The sequence below is a fragment of the Hemiscyllium ocellatum genome, chromosome 25, assembly GCF_020745735.1.
Source record: "Hemiscyllium ocellatum isolate sHemOce1 chromosome 25, sHemOce1.pat.X.cur, whole genome shotgun sequence".
Classification (NCBI taxonomy): domain Eukaryota; kingdom Metazoa; phylum Chordata; class Chondrichthyes; order Orectolobiformes; family Hemiscylliidae; genus Hemiscyllium; species Hemiscyllium ocellatum.
In genome coordinates, this window is record NC_083425.1 from 37,001,065 (window position 1) to 37,016,667 (window position 15,603).

A 15,603-nucleotide genomic window follows, 5' to 3' on the forward strand; every position below is an offset into this window, starting at 1 on the left:
ATTTCTTACATGTCAGTAGAACAAATTTAGCCTGTAACTCATAATTTGAGACGTTAAGAATGGACAACATATGCTGGCCTAGCCAGTGAGGTCTGTCCTGTGAATGGGTGGCACAGTGGTTAGCACTGCTGCCTCACAGCGCCAGAGACCCAGGTTCAATTCCCGCCTTAGGTGGCTGACTGTGGAGTTTGCACATTCTCCCCATGTCTGCGTGGGTTTCCTCCCACAGTCCAAAAATGTGCGGGTCTGGTGAATTGGCCATTCTAAATTGCCTATAGTGTTAGATGAAGGGGTAAATGTAGAGAAATGGGTCTGGGTGGGCTGCCCTTTGGCCAGTCAGTGTGGACTAGTTGGGCCGAAGGGCCTGTTTCCACACTAAGTAATCTTTTTTTAAAAAAAAACAGGGGTCTAGTAGTTAGAAGCAAACATTTTTTAAAAACAAATTCTGCGCTATAGAATGCATACCAGCATTTGTGTAGTCGATGTAAGATAGGTGCAAAGCAAGCTGTGCTGTTCCTTTGATTGAAAATGATTTTTAATGACAAAAAAATAACTTTTCAGGCTTTACCCTGTTGTGGTGCTGCTTGTATGATGGATGAATTAACACTGCCTATCTAGTTCAAGAAAGCCAGCTTCTCTGGAAAAGGGGGCTGACTAACTTTCCAGTTTAACTGAATTAATGGGCTAAATTAATTCCTACCAATAAATGTTCAACATGAGCTGATCACTGACAGTTATTGTATCCTTCTTTTTAAAAAAAAAATTGGGATTGTGACTCTGCCTGAGCTCTTTAACCAAAATCAAATTGAACACTATGGATCTACTGAAACAATTTTTTGGAAAATTAAACTATAAGCGCACTTTCTCCATTGCACTCCTTCTGTCGCTCCTGGATTTTGACTTTGACAGTAATTGAGTTTATTTTTCAGCAGCAGCATTTCTGTTTGTTTAGAAGCCAAAGTCTCTGCATTTTTAGCTTCCAGATAACAACTAAGATTTTTAGTCTCTAGAGTAACAAACTTTTTTTTCTGGCCTGTGTTTGAAAGGACTGAACTCCCACCATGGTAGTGAATTACTTCAGATTCCCCCTTTTTTTTTGATTCTAAACTATAAATCAGATTTGATGCTACTGCGCTTGTTTGGATACTGCTTCAGTCTTTGGGTGAGAAATCAGTTTATACCTGATACAAGGGACTTGATTTCTAAACTGAGATTTAATACTGGATGAACGGTGACCAGTAAAAGGAGAAATATAATTTTAAAATTTGTGACTTGAAGTTTAGAATTCAAACTTGCTATGTTCTGCATGACCATCTCATTGATAGAGGCCCAACAAGTAGGGTGGCATGGTGGCACAGTGATTAGCACTGCTGCCTCTCAGCACCAGGGACCTGGGTTCGATTCCAGCCTCTGGTGACTGTGTGGGGTTTGCACAGACATTCTCCCGTGTCTGTGTGGATTTCCTCCAGGCGCTCAGGTTTCCTCCCACAGTCTAAAGATGTGCAGGTTAGGTGAATTGGACATGATAGATTCCCCATAGAGTTCAGGGGTGTGTAGGTTAGATGCATTAGTTAGGGGTAAATATCAGATAATAAGGTAGGGGAATGGGTTTGGTGGGGTTACTGCAGGTTGGTGTGGACTTGTTGGGCTGAAGGACCTGCTTCCACACCATAGGGATTCTAAGTCTGTAGCACCAAAAGTATAATAATGTCTACATTTATCCCATTTTCCTAAACTATGCCTATCGCCAACAATGGTGGGTGAGCCATTACTGAAATGATTCTCATCCAGCTATGATCATCTTTTGGGTCAATTATGAAGAAAGATCAGTATTTTAGAGGGCTGAATTAGTCTGGTCAGGAGTTGGATTACCTAAGCTGTGAAGTATAATGAAAAAGTTGAATGTTTATGCTATACTGCTTACTGTGAATGGATTTTGTACTGTTAATGGATTTGATTGTAAAGTAGTTATGCAATTCCTTTTATAAACAGCATTATCATTGTTTAGCTTAATTTGGATAATTAATCTCAATAGAACTGAATTTTCAAGTCTCTGGAGACAAGTGTTTAATCTGAAGATCCAGATTGGCTGCAAGCCAGGATCTGGCTGCATTATGACAATTGAGCATGTAGCATAATTTTTTTGCAAGGAACTCCTGCATAGCAGTATTTTGGTGTTTATTTTCCTGTCTGACTGCCAATATTCTTTTTAAATGACTGATCACCTCACCCTGCAGCTTAAGCTGCAGACAGTGTACTGCTTGAAGAGTTTTACACTGCATTATCATATGATAATACATTCAAGTTCATTTAAGCATGGTTGATGCACATTGACTTTTCCCACTAAGTCCTAGAATTTTATACTTTTTTCTTTCAACTGTTTGAGAAAGGCAGCATGTGACCAAATGTTGAATGCTGTGTGATGACATTATGAAAGTTCCTCTTTGCCTGTGTGTATTCCATATCTCCTCCATAATGACCATTCAAATGGACCTTTCATATTTGCATTAAAAATGAAAAGTGTTCTCTTCATTGTAATGAAGAAGATGTTTACACTATTTTAAATGCTCCAGTAGTGGCTTGGCACAAGTTGACTTTGGCGATGAAATTTGGTTGTTTTCGTCTGCTGCTTCTCCATGGCAGAGAGGAACTTAAGGTATTTGGGAAATATTTGGATCAGATGTGATGCTAGACCTGCTTTTTTTTTTAAAAAAGCTTCCATGCCATTTACTAAATAACTAAGTTTTGAAGGATCATAATTGGGAGAAAGTAGTAAATAATTCTCCTAACATGGTTGACATTTGGAATGGCAGAGGAGACTCAAATGGATAGGTTTAAGTTGATGCAAGGAAGCGTGGTGCAAATAGATCAAGCCCATATTCCATCCCTGGTTTGCCAATTCCCAAATTTTAAGCATATGCCAGATGGTCAACTGAGCAGGAAGTGCCTGCAGTTAAATTCGGGTATCACTATCTGGTTTGGCAACATTAGTCAGCATAGACACGTTTCTAGCTTCTCCAACCTAAGGAGTATTTAGTGCAGTGTATCAAAACTTTTGAATAATGCTGATTGAAGTTTCCAAGGCTACTCCCTTTGTCGTCAGCCATTGCTTTGACTGGGAAGAGGTGGGGGAGGAAGTGACATTTTAATTTTAAATAATTTTTTTAAAATAAACTTTTAAAGGCAAGCTTTAGTTTTCTTAAGAATTGTTTGAGATCCTCTGTAGGACCTCAAGCCTACAAAATGCCATTTCTCCAAAGCTCTTAAGTGTCTTATTGTTTCTCTTGTTTTAGACCTATTCTGGACTCTTCTGTGTGGTCATAAATCCATACAAGAATCTACCCATTTATGCTGAACAAATTATCGAAATGTACAGGGGGAAAAAGCGACATGAGATGCCACCCCACATCTATGCCATCTCTGAAAGTGCCTACAGAAGCATGTTGCAAGGTAAGGTGCTAAACAGTTCAAGTGAAAGAAAAATTAACTGAAATTTTCAATTTTTCTTTGAGCATGAGGAATTTTCCCTCATGTTGTGAACCTAGAATTTATTTTGCTACTTAGTAACAAAGGTTTTGGCATTTTTAGTTGTGCTTTCAGATATTAAAAGCATTCTGTGCAGTTTTTTTTAAAAACCGTTTGGGATAAGTGGCCTTAAGTTACTTTTGCCCATAGAATGTGGGATGTAATCCCACTTTAAGACTCCACTCATGCTCTGGGCTAGTGATACTAAGGGAGTGGTGCATTGCCAGATATTCCAGTAGTTCACTTAGACATTTTGAATTGTGACAAAACAGGCCATTATCTGATGCCTTCAAGAATAAATGTATTGGTCATGAAACTTTTTTTTTTAACTTGGATGTTTGTTTTCAAAATGATCAGTTTAAGAAACTTGCTAATGTATATCTTGCGTGAAAACTTTATTTCTACTTACACAAAAGTTAAAGTGCAATGCTTAGAGCTGTATGAACTGGAAAGATCACTAGGCTGTTCCATTCCGTGTAATTACTTTGGAATTGCAGCTGAAGACAGCTGCAAAGAGGCTGAATTTAGTTAATAGACCTCTTTTTAGTTGAGCAATGGAGGGGTTATTTTATTCATGGAATTTGGGTGTGGCTAGCAAGGCTGATCACATCACACTAATTATTTGGCTGTTTGAGACAGCAAGAAGATTTGGTGAGGAATTAAAGTCTGCTTGAATGTCTAATGTACCTTTACTACCCTTTCTTCAAAGTCTTGAATCATAGCCTCTTTCTGCACTGTAAAGGTATTTGACCCATGTCTGTACTGGCTCCCAAAAGAGCTGTTGAGCTAGACCCATTCTCCAGCCCTATCTCCAGTCTTCTAAATTCTGGATCAACGTTTTTGAATATATGTCCAGCTCTGCTTTGAAACTGCTGATGGATTCTGCCACCATCACTCTTCCAGACAGTGTTCCAAATCCTAACAACAGAGTAAAGAGATTTCTCATCCCCTTGCTCTTAGCTGTCTTGCTGAAAATCTTAAGTTGTGACCCCCTAGCTATTGACATACTAGTGGAAGTAATGCCCTCCCTTGTTGTGTCAAAATTGCTTGTAATTGTGAACACCTCAAAGTCACCACTAATCTTTTCTGCTCCAAGGAGAATAAGCTCAATTTCTGATTTTTTAAAAAAATCCTCAATCCTGGTATCATTCTAGCAAATCATTGTGCCATCAGAAATGTGGAGGAGGAATGGGGCTGAGAGAAATAGGGGAATTGGTGAGAAGGCGATAAGTGGATGCAGTTAGGACGTAATTGTGATAGGGTAGGGTGGACTGGATAGATGGGAAGGAATTTGGACAAGTAGATCAGGTCAAGATGGTGGTGCTGAGTTAGATAATCTGGATCTCATTTGGATCTGGGATGAGAGGAGTGGGGAGGTTTGGAAACTAGTGAAGTTGATATTGATGCTGTGTGGTTGGAAGGTGAGGTATTCTCCTTCGAGTTGGCACGTGGCTTTGATTTTGGTGCAGAAGGCCCAGGATTTACATGCCTTTTTTTTGGGGGGGGGGTGCATGTTGAAGTGGTTGGTGCATGCATCCCAGAAATGTACCCTGAACCGCTCCGCGAGTTGGTGCTTCATCTCCCTGATGGAGTCTTCTCTACTTTTGAGAGCAATAGATGCAGTCTGTCTAGTAAGAAGTAAAGTGTACAATGGTCCCATCAATTTTTCACACTCGGGCTCACAGGTGTGTAGTTTCCGGAGTTATCTTTTTTGCCTCTTTTTTTTATATAAAAGAACAGTATCACATTTGCCTCTGTCTGTCACTCTGTCTGTCTGTCACTCTGTCTGTCTGTCACTCTGTCTGTCTGTCACTCTGTCTGTCTGTCACTCTGTCTGTCTGTCACTCTGTCTGTCTGTCACTCTGTCTGTCTGTCACTCTGTCTGTCTGTCACTCTGTCTGTCTGTCACTCTGTCTGTCTGTCACTCTGTCTGTCTGTCACTCTGTCTGTCTGTCACTCTGTCTGTCTGTCACTCTGTCTGTCTGTCACTCTGTCTGTCTGTCACTCTGTCGCAACAAACTCAAACAAGCAAACCAAACATATCCAGAAACCCTAGCCACACTCCCCTACATCAGACATCTCGGAAATGACTGCCAGACTACTCTGATCCCTTGGCATCATGGTAGCTCTCAAACTCACCAACACTAAACACGAGCTAATGAGCTTGAAAGATCCTGTACAGACAACAAGCAAAACTTGCATTAATTACAAAAACACCATGCAAGAACTGTAACAAACACTATATTGGATAAACAAACAGAAATACATGAATATACAGGATACATGAACACAGCTAGCCATAAAATGACACTACCCTCTCTCATTGTTTTCCTTGCATAGAGATGAGAAAGGACATCACTTTGACTGGGACAATACATCCATTCTAAGACTAGCCAAACTGAGACATGCACGAAATTCCTAGAAGCATGGCATTCCAACTGGAACTCTATCAACAAACACCGCGTTAGACCCCATCTACCAACCTCGAGGGGAAAAAGTACAGGAAATGATGACATCACAAATGATGTCACCATAGGAAATGACATCAACCCAAAGAAACCAAACACATAAATAAGAAGCAGGCATTATCAGCAGTGCTTTGCCCGGATACCCACTGAAGATGTTACCTAGTATGGTGACAAAATGTCTAGAGACAAACCTTCCAGCTCAGTGAGCAAACCTACATCCAGAATGTCAACCTGAGCTATAAATATTCTCAACTCATTAAATCCTTAGTTTGAGTTGAAACAAGTGCCATCTGTATTCTTTGTGAATGGAAAGAACAGGGCACTATGTTTCAGAATGTAGCTTCCAGTGCATAGAAGTGTGCCACCTGAGCCCAGCAGGCAATTCTAAAATATCAGTGCAATTCCTTGCATGTTCAAGATTATTCTGAAACTGTCCAACTGTTGGATGTTGCTGTGAGTATTGCAAGCACTAATTGGCTGTGTAGTCAGTGCCTTGCTTGTCCTAAACAACTGAAGGGACATGTTTGCAGTTTGTTGGGTCAGCCAACATAATTTCAGGGCATATTATGCCAGTTAATATGCCATGATAGGCAGATTGTCATTGGCAATGATAACCACATCTCTACCAAAGGGAATGTGCTTGCCAACTAACTGGCACTGTTCCCGTTGAGCAATATGTACATTGCTCAAGAAATATTCCTTGTGAAATCTCATGTGCAAGATGAAATGCGTCAAGTGCCTTTTTTTGATTTAGTTTAACTTCTAAAAATCAAATTCAGTGAATAAAAGTTGAACGAGAATGGGTGTTAAGTGGGGTCTTGAGATCCCACTTAACACCCATTCTCATTCAACTTGTATTCCCAGTAGTGGCTGCCATAGAATTTGGATGAAGGTACAATAATTGTGCTCCTGCTCTTGTACTGTTAGCCCTATCTCCCCTGCCCACATTCTTGCTGAGGGAACACTGCTCTTTCAATCCTTGAAATGGGGTTGCTGTGGGAAAGTGAGGGAAACACCTGAGCTTGGCAAAAGCAAAGCAAGTAGAATGTTGGGGTTAATTTTTTAAACATTTTATATTTTGCATTTTTAGGCTGTGCCCTAAATTGGTTTGGTTTGTTTTTAAAGCTGAGTTTTCTATCTAGTGCCAAATGTTCCTTAACCCCTCTTTATTCACTAGTATCAAGTTTGTTAATCTTTAGACCAGCTTTGTGTCACAAATCAATATATCCACTGAAGAGAGAATGTAAGCTTATTTTGAAATTTCAATTCTGGCATTTGTATTTATCCATATTTCTCCTGTCCTCTGGGACCTCCCCTATGTTCAAGGATGCTGCAAAGATATCTGTTAAAGCCCCACTATTTATTTATTTTTTTCTCTCTCTTCCCTCAATAACCTGGGATAAATCCCATTGGACCTGGGGACTTGTCCAGCCTAATGCGTTTAGAATACCCAACACAACTTCCCTCATGGCGACTTGACCTACAGTAATTGTGCATTTGTCCCTAACCCCTCTATCCACAATGTCTCTTTCCCGCCCCCCCCCCCCCCCCCAAAATATCGATACAACATACTTGTTAAGAATCTTTTTTGTCTTTTGTGGGCCAACCCTTTCCCTAGTTATCCTCTTGCTCCTTACCAATGAAAGGCTTTGGGATTTTCCTTAACCCTGCTCGCTAAGGATACTTTGACCCTTTTTTTTTAGCCCTCTTACTTCCTTGTTCCAGATGGCCCTATGTTCCTGTATTCTTCCAAAGCTTCATCTGTCTTCAGTCGCTAGACAATGTACACTTTTTTTTTCTCTTGCTAGTCTCCTCTTAATTTCACCTGTCATCCACAGTTCCCTAATTTTGCCATTGTATCCTTCATTTTCACAGAAACAAATGTCTTGAACTCTAATCAACCTCTCTTTAAGAGCCTCCCACACTGAATGTGGATTTCCCCTCAAACAGCTGCTCCCAATCTACATTTCTCAGCTGCCAAATTTTGGTGTAGTTGCCCCCCACCCCCTGCCCATTTTCGCACTCCTTCCTTTAGGCCCTCTCTTGTCTTGTAGCTGCTCCTGTCTTGAAGTGCAATGGCAGTTGGGCTTGAAACTAAACAATATGGTGAGAATAGGGCGCCTCAAAGATCAGCAAGGCAGTCTTTGTGTGGAGCTGCAGGAGATGGTAAGAGTATTTTGCACCAGTACTTTGGAAAAGGACATGGAAGATACAGAATGAAGGGGATAGATAGTAACATTTTGAAAAAAAGGCCCATATTACAGAGGAGGAAATACTGGATGTCTTGATATATAAAAGTGGATAAATCCCCAGGACTTGATCAGGTGTATCCTAGAACTCTGGGAAGCTAGGGAAGTAATTGCTGGGCCTCTTGCTGAGGTATTTTGTATTATTGATAGTCACAGGTGAGGTGTTGGAAGACTGGAGGTTAGCTAATGTGGTGCCACTGTTTAAATCTTATCTAAAACAAATCTTAGCAGGACTTATACACTTAATGGTAAGGTCTGAGGGAGTGTTGCTGAACAAAGACCTTGGAGTGCAGGTTTGCAGGTAGATGGGATAGTGAAGAAGGCCTATTGGTATGCTTTCCTTTATTGGTCAGAGTATTGAGTATAGGAGTTGGGAGGTAATGTTGTGGCTATACAGGACATTTTGGGCAGCACAGTGGTTAGCACTGCTGCCTCACAGCGTCAGAGACCTGGGTTCAGTTCCCGCCTCAGGCAACTGAATGTGTGGAATTTGCACATTCTCCCCGTGTCTGCGTGGGTTTCCTCCGGGTGCCCCAGTTTCCTCCACAGTCCAAAAATGTGCAGCTTAGGTGAATTGGCCATGCTAAATTTCCCGTAGTGTTAGGTGCAGGGGTAAATGTAGGGGAATGGGTCTGGGTGGGTGCGCTTCGACAGGTCGGTGTGGACTTGTTGGGCCGAAGGGCTTGTTTCCACACTAAGTAATCTAATCTAGTTAGGCCACTGGAAAATGGTGTGCAATTCTGGTCTCCTTCCTATTGGAAAGATGTGAAACTTGAAAGGGTTCAGAAAAGATTTAAAGGCTGTTGCCTGGAATTGAGCTAAAGAGGTTGAACAGGCTGGGATTGTTTTCCCTGGAGTGTCGGAGGCTGAGGGGTGACCTTTAGAGGTTTATAAAATTGAGGGGCATGGATAGGGTGAATAGGCAAAGTCTTTTCCCTGGGGTCAGGGAGTCCAGAACAAGAGGGCATGGGTTTAGGGTGAGTGGGGAAAGATATGAGACCGAAGGGGCAACCTTTTCTCACAGGGTGGTACGTGTATATGGAATAAGCTGCCAGGCGAAGTGGTGGAGGCTGGTACAATTGGAACATTTTAAAAGGCATTTGGATGGGTATATGAATAGGGAAGAGTTTGGAGGGATATGGGATGGGTGCTGGAAAGTGGGACGAGATTGGGTTGGGATATCTGGTCGGCATGTACGGGTTGGACTGAAGAGTCTGTTTCCGTGCTGTACACCTGATTGTAAATAGGTCTGCATGTGTACTCTCCGAGAGAAATCAGTGAATTGAATTGGAGACCAGGAGGTGTTTCAGTCATCAGCTACACTGAACTCAGTGCTCCACTGTTACACCTGGAACCATCTTAACTTGCTTAGAAATGAAATTCCTAAACTCTGTTGGCTTGGGAATCAAAACGATTCTGGCAACAGACCTTCATTTTGATCAGTAACTTTTTCTTCCCATAACAGTCCACTGATATTTAACCTAAGTGGATGTGATGCATTCGTAAATATTTATGAATAACTGAAGTGCATGTTCTGAATGTTGCTGATTAAAATTATGCTTAAAATAGTACAGATGAGCTGTTGGGTTTGTAATGTTTGAACATCAGATGTTAGTAATTACAGTTGCAGTGTATCATATCTGGCCATCTTGGACTGGTTCCATATCTGTGGCTGTTCATGTAAGATTGAACTACTGCATCATAATGGTTGTTTTGTTTAGGAGGTTATATCATAGTGAGTGAGAGCTGACATGAATACTGGAGTTTCTTTGTTCCCATATGTTTCTAGACACATTGTGCAGAGATAAGCCAGGTGGTCTGGTCAGTTGCACTGGCATGCATGAGGAGTAAATTTGGCTTTAACGGACAACTACATAATGTTTGCATTGTTCTGCTTGAATTGCAAAAGGCTAGCTATTAACTTTATTTTGATCCACTATGTGCAATAGTGTGTGTGTGTGTGTCGTCTTGCTGTCACGTTTTTAAACTGGTATGCAGCTGTGTATGCATACTAATAGTTGATGTGCAATTTAAATGCAGTTGAACGAAGCAGTGAGTGCTTTTGCCTTGATTGTTCTCAGTCATGCCAGAGTTTGAGTATCAGATTTTAGGAAATGGGAATAAGGAGACAGATTGCTGAAAATTTAAATGCTTCCTGCTTTTTAAGAATGCTGTGTATTCCCATAAGGAATACAATAGATGTTGATTTTGTTGCTGTACATAACTGACTGACTGTTAACTGAATTCTGTCAAATTGTGTATTGCATGAATGGACTACATGCACTCCTCCCCACTCTCCTTTTTTTAAGGTTATGGCTGATCATCTACCATGACTTATTTCTCACTGTATTCGTATCTCCTTCCTAGATAAAATGAGTTTGAGTGCCAGCTCAACCTCTGCCATAATACATGAGGTCAGAAATGATCACTCCTGCTTAGTGAAATTAAAGGCAGGCTGTACTTGTGAATTTAATTGCTTTTTGCAGGGGAAAGCAAGAATTGATTCTAAAATGATTTGTGGGTTGGCATAGTGGCTCAGTGGTTAACATTGCCTCACAGCACCAGGGACCTGGCTTTGATTCCACTCTTGACTCTGAACTCCACAGACATTGTCCATGTCTGTTTGGGGGTTCCCTCCCACAGACCAAAGATGTGCAGACTAAGTGGATTGGCCATGCTAAACTGTCCAGTGACCAAGCATGTATAGGCTAGCTGGATTAGCCACACAGTGCATGCTTACAGGGATAGGGCGTTGGGTGTGATGGGATATTCTTGAGGATCAGTGTAGACTCTATGGGCTGAGTGGCCTGCCTCCACACTAGGGATTCTGTAATTCTTTCTTGATTATGGATTTGCAAAAATCCATATAGAAGCTTTATCATTCTTCGTGCTATTGTATTCCTACCACCTTAATATTGAACTTGTGAAAGTATAACCATTTTATACTTGAGGCTATTTAGATTCTGAGAAACTTGTAATGTACCCAGTCTGTTGCAAAGTGGGTATTGTTTGTAAATGGTGATAAATAGGAAATCTAATTATCACAAACTGGGTACAACCAGTTCTGAAAAATAATGCAGAGCTTGTCTCTCAGTCTAAGATTTGAAGACATCCATGTGCATCAGTGGTGTGTTTCTATTGAATAAGTAGTTTAGTTCTGCTTACATCACTTAAGTGTTTAGTCATTTGAGCCATTTGTCCACTTCACTACAGGCTGAACAGTCTTGCATTGACCATTTGAAATAGTATGGCTAAACTTGCGCATGATTTAAGCTGTAAATACCTGTTTGGACATACAGAAAAAGGTTATGTTGCCTGTTCCAAGTGAGCAGGGCTACTTGAACTCTGGAAGCATTTGCTACTGAAATTCAATCTCTGAAACCAGGTTGCACATTTCCTGGTGTATGATGCCTATCTGAAACATTTCATGCATTTTAAGGAAAATGAACATTATTTAGTGTTAATGATGCTGATGGATTGAGTCGCAGTGTCAAACGTACATGCTGACTTTTCAGTTGAAGTGATAGTGTAAAAAGCAGTTAAATGCACACTCTCCAGTTTATGTAGAGCATTATGTTACTTGGCAAAATGGCTAGTAGCAACAAGTCCAGTGCAAATGCAGAAAATTGTAACCTGGGATCAAGTGAATTTCTTGTAGCTGGCTTCCACTATTTTCAAACTCCTCAATGGGAGGTTGGAGCAGAAATACAAGAAATTACAGTAGTGTAAAACCTGCCTATCTGAAACAATAGTAGCAAATGCAGGTAATAATGTGAGGAAAGAACAACAGTGAAAGGCAGAAGGAATGGAGTAATCCTGTTTGTGCAATTGTAAGAGCTTTTAGCTAACTAAAGAATAGTGTTAAATGTACCTGATTATGGCTGATGCAAAATCAGTTTTTAGCTCGAATGGCAAAAGAAATTTTGAAGTTTTGGCATATTGTCATGTGTTCCATATTCTAGTTTTGAAGCTTACAGGAGTATTTTTATAAAGTTACAATAACATTTTAGAAGTGATGCTATTGGACTCTAATTGAATAATTGGTTAGCATTGCCATAACCATGTTATGGAGTGAAATATTAATGAGCTAAAACAACATCACAAATTGTGCAAAATTTATCACTAATGCCAGAATTCAAATTGATTTTTGTTATGGAGTCCCATGGACATATTGCACTATGGAATGAAGAATCTTTAAGCATGTTGGTTCATAACATTGTAATTTTCCACACTTCAAAGCTGCTATGAACCCCTCACCAATTCCATAATTGCTGTGCATCTATTTCTCCATAGAAGTCTAGTTCCTTTTTTTTTGTTTTTGTGTGGGGTCTTGCTGTAGAATTCTAGGCCTAACCCTCTCTTTTTCAGCTGTTTAATGAAATCCGAAATGGGGATGTTTTGATTTTCACAATATTTAGCACCCTTTGCAAAATCCAGGTGCTGAAACAGCTCATATGCATGTACAGGAGGAATTGAATGGCATTTTAGGCTTGGGCTGGTATGTTTTTTGCACAATTGGAATTTGGCACTCGAGTACCAGAAGATGACCCTCACCTTTTTGACATTGTGGCATTATCATCACTGAAGTCCCCACTAATGACATCATCATGGGGCTGAATTTTGGTTGCCTGAGGATACACATTTACCATTGATCAGCAACTAAATTGGACTACCTGTGTAAATACAGTAACAATGCTCTAAGTTCCTCGCTATCCAGGGCAAGACTATCTTGATCAGCATTGCACTCGACTAACTTAAACATCACTGTCCTCCATCATTTGTACAGTGAAAAGTGTGCACCATTTACATGATACAGTGCAGCAACTCACGAAAGCTCCTTTTGACAGCACTTTTCAAACTCCAACCTTGACCTGCCTCCTGGAAGAACAAGGGTTGCAGATTAATAGGGACAAAACAAGCACCACCCTGACGTGGAACTATTATCCCTTCAATATTTGTGGGATCAAAATCTAGGAACTCCCATCCTAACCGCATCTGTGGGTATGACTGAAGTGGATTGAGAAGGCAACTTGTACCTTTCAGTTTATGCTTGAAACATTGCCTTTCCCATTTGGATGCTGCCTCATCTGTGCTTTCCCAGCACCACCCTTTTTGAACTTGCCACTTTTTGTTTTACAAGGGCAGTTAGGGGTGGATGATAAATGCTGACCTTGTCTGTGACCTCTGCACCCTGTACCTGGTACAGTATAATAGAAAAGTACAATAGTTACTAGAAATCTGAAATTCTGTAGAAATTGTGGACGTGACTTAAGTCCTTTTTCCCTCTGGCTTTCACCACCTAGGTGGTGGGGGATCAGAGTTTGGAAGGTGCTGTTAAAGAACCTCTTGCTCAGATACTGTCAGATTCCCTGACCCCTTTTTTTTTTTTGCATTTTTAAAAATATTGCACTTGGCAGTTCACCTACCCTATGCATGCTGGAATTGATTTCATGCTACTTCATAATCTAATGAGTGCTGCTACATTCCTGCATTAATATCCTGTTTGATTTTAAACCAAATGTAGTCATCTTTGTGCTGCAGTATTTTCAAACATAGACTAGGAAGACGCTTGGTGAGTTGAGGTTTGATTTTTGACTCATTAAATTGGCTTATTCCTTACAAAACAAGGAGCAACTTTTGAATTCTTTAAGTAGAACTTATCTTTATGCAGTTATATCAAATAACAATGATGCCCCACACTGGGTTGTGTTACTAGACTTAATCTAATTACTGTGGGTTAACCACTTAAAATTGAAGTGTTTTGCATCATTCTTGTTTGGGGGGAAAGAAATCTTAGTTTTAGTGGAGAGTCTAAAAATGCCTGGTACCAGTTGACTCTCAATATGATGGTATTTATCCTAGGATTCTCTGGGAAGCAAGAGAGGGGATTGCAGAGCCATTGGCCTTGATTTTTATGTCCTTGTTGCCTACAGGAATAGTGCCAGAAGACTGGAGGATAGCAAATGTGGTTGCTTGTTCAACAAGGAGTAGGGATAACCCTAGTAACTATAGGCCGGTGAGTCTCACTTCTGTTGCGGGCAAAGTCTTAGAGAATTGTAAGGGATAGGATTTATGAATATCTGGATAGGAATAATGTGATCAAGGATAGTCAGCATGGTTTTGTGAAGGGCAGGTCGTGCCTCACAAACCTTATTGAATTCTTTGAGAAGGTGACTGAGGTGGACGAGGGTAAAGCAGTAGATGTGGTGTATATGGATTTTAGTAAGGTGTTTGATAAGGTTCCCCATGATAGGCTGCTGCAAAACATACGGAGGTATGGCATTGAGGGTGCGTTGGAGGTTTGGATTAGGAATTGGTTGGCTGGAAGAAGACAGAGGGCAGTAGTTGATGGTAAAGGTTCATCTTGGAGTGCAGTTACCAGTGGTGTTCCGCAAGGATCTGTTTTGGGACCGTTGCTGTTGGTCATTTTTATAAATGACCTGGAGGAGGGGCTAGAAGGTTGGGTGAGCAAGTTTACGGATGATACGAAAGTCGGTGGAGTTGTTGACAGTGAGGAAGGATGTAGTAGATTACAGCGGGATACAGATAAGCTGCAGAGTGGGCAGAAAGGTAGCAAATAGAGTTCAATGTAGGTAAGTGTGAAGTGATTCACTTTGGTAAGAGTAACAAGATGGAGTACTGGGCTAATGGTCGGATACATGGTAGTGTGGATAAGCAGTGGGATCTTGGTGTCCATGTACACAGGTCTCAAAGTTGCCACCCAGGTAAATAGTGCTGTGAAGAAGGCATATGGTATGCTGGCTTTTATTGGTAGAGGAATTGAGTTCTGGAGTCCTGAATTCATGTTGCAGTTGTATAAGACTCTGGTGTGGCCTCATCTGGAGTATTGTGTGCAGTTTTGGTCGCCATACTATAGGAAGGATGTGGAGGCACTGGAATGGGTGCAGAGGAGGTTTACCAGGATGTTGTATGGTATGGTAGGAAGATCGTATGAGGAAAGGCTGAGGCACTTGGGGCTGTTTTCATTGGAGAAAAGAAGGTTTTAGGGGTGACTTGATAGAGGTGTACAAGATGATTAGGGGTTTAGATAGGGTTGACCATGAGAACCTTTTTCCACGTATGGAGTCAGCTATTACAAGGGGGCGTAGCTTTAAATTTAAGAGGTGGTAGGTATAGGACAGATGTTAAGGGTAGATTCTTTACTCAGCGAGTGGAGTTCATGGAATGCCCTGCCAGTAGCAGTGGTGGACTCCTTTTTTTTAATGGGCATTTAAACGGGCATTGGATAGGCATATGGAGGATAATGGGCTAGTGTAGATTAGGTGGGCTTGGATTGGCGCAACATCGAGGGCCAAAGGGCCTGTACTGCGCTGTATTTTTCTATGTTCTATGATGGATGA

At 40.9% G+C, this 15,603-nt stretch overlaps 1 protein-coding gene across 2 annotated transcripts in view; it reads left to right on the plus strand.

Moving 5' to 3' along the window:
• Positions 1 to 15,603, plus strand: part of LOC132827645 (myosin-10) — a 149,898-nt gene that overhangs the window by 19,181 nt on the left and 115,114 nt on the right. For both annotated transcript variants that reach the window (XM_060844231.1, XM_060844232.1), the window contains exon 3: positions 3,294 to 3,450. In XM_060844231.1, the coding sequence (XP_060700214.1) occupies positions 3,294 to 3,450 (157 nt within the window). The remainder of the gene's footprint in view (positions 1 to 3,293; positions 3,451 to 15,603) is intronic.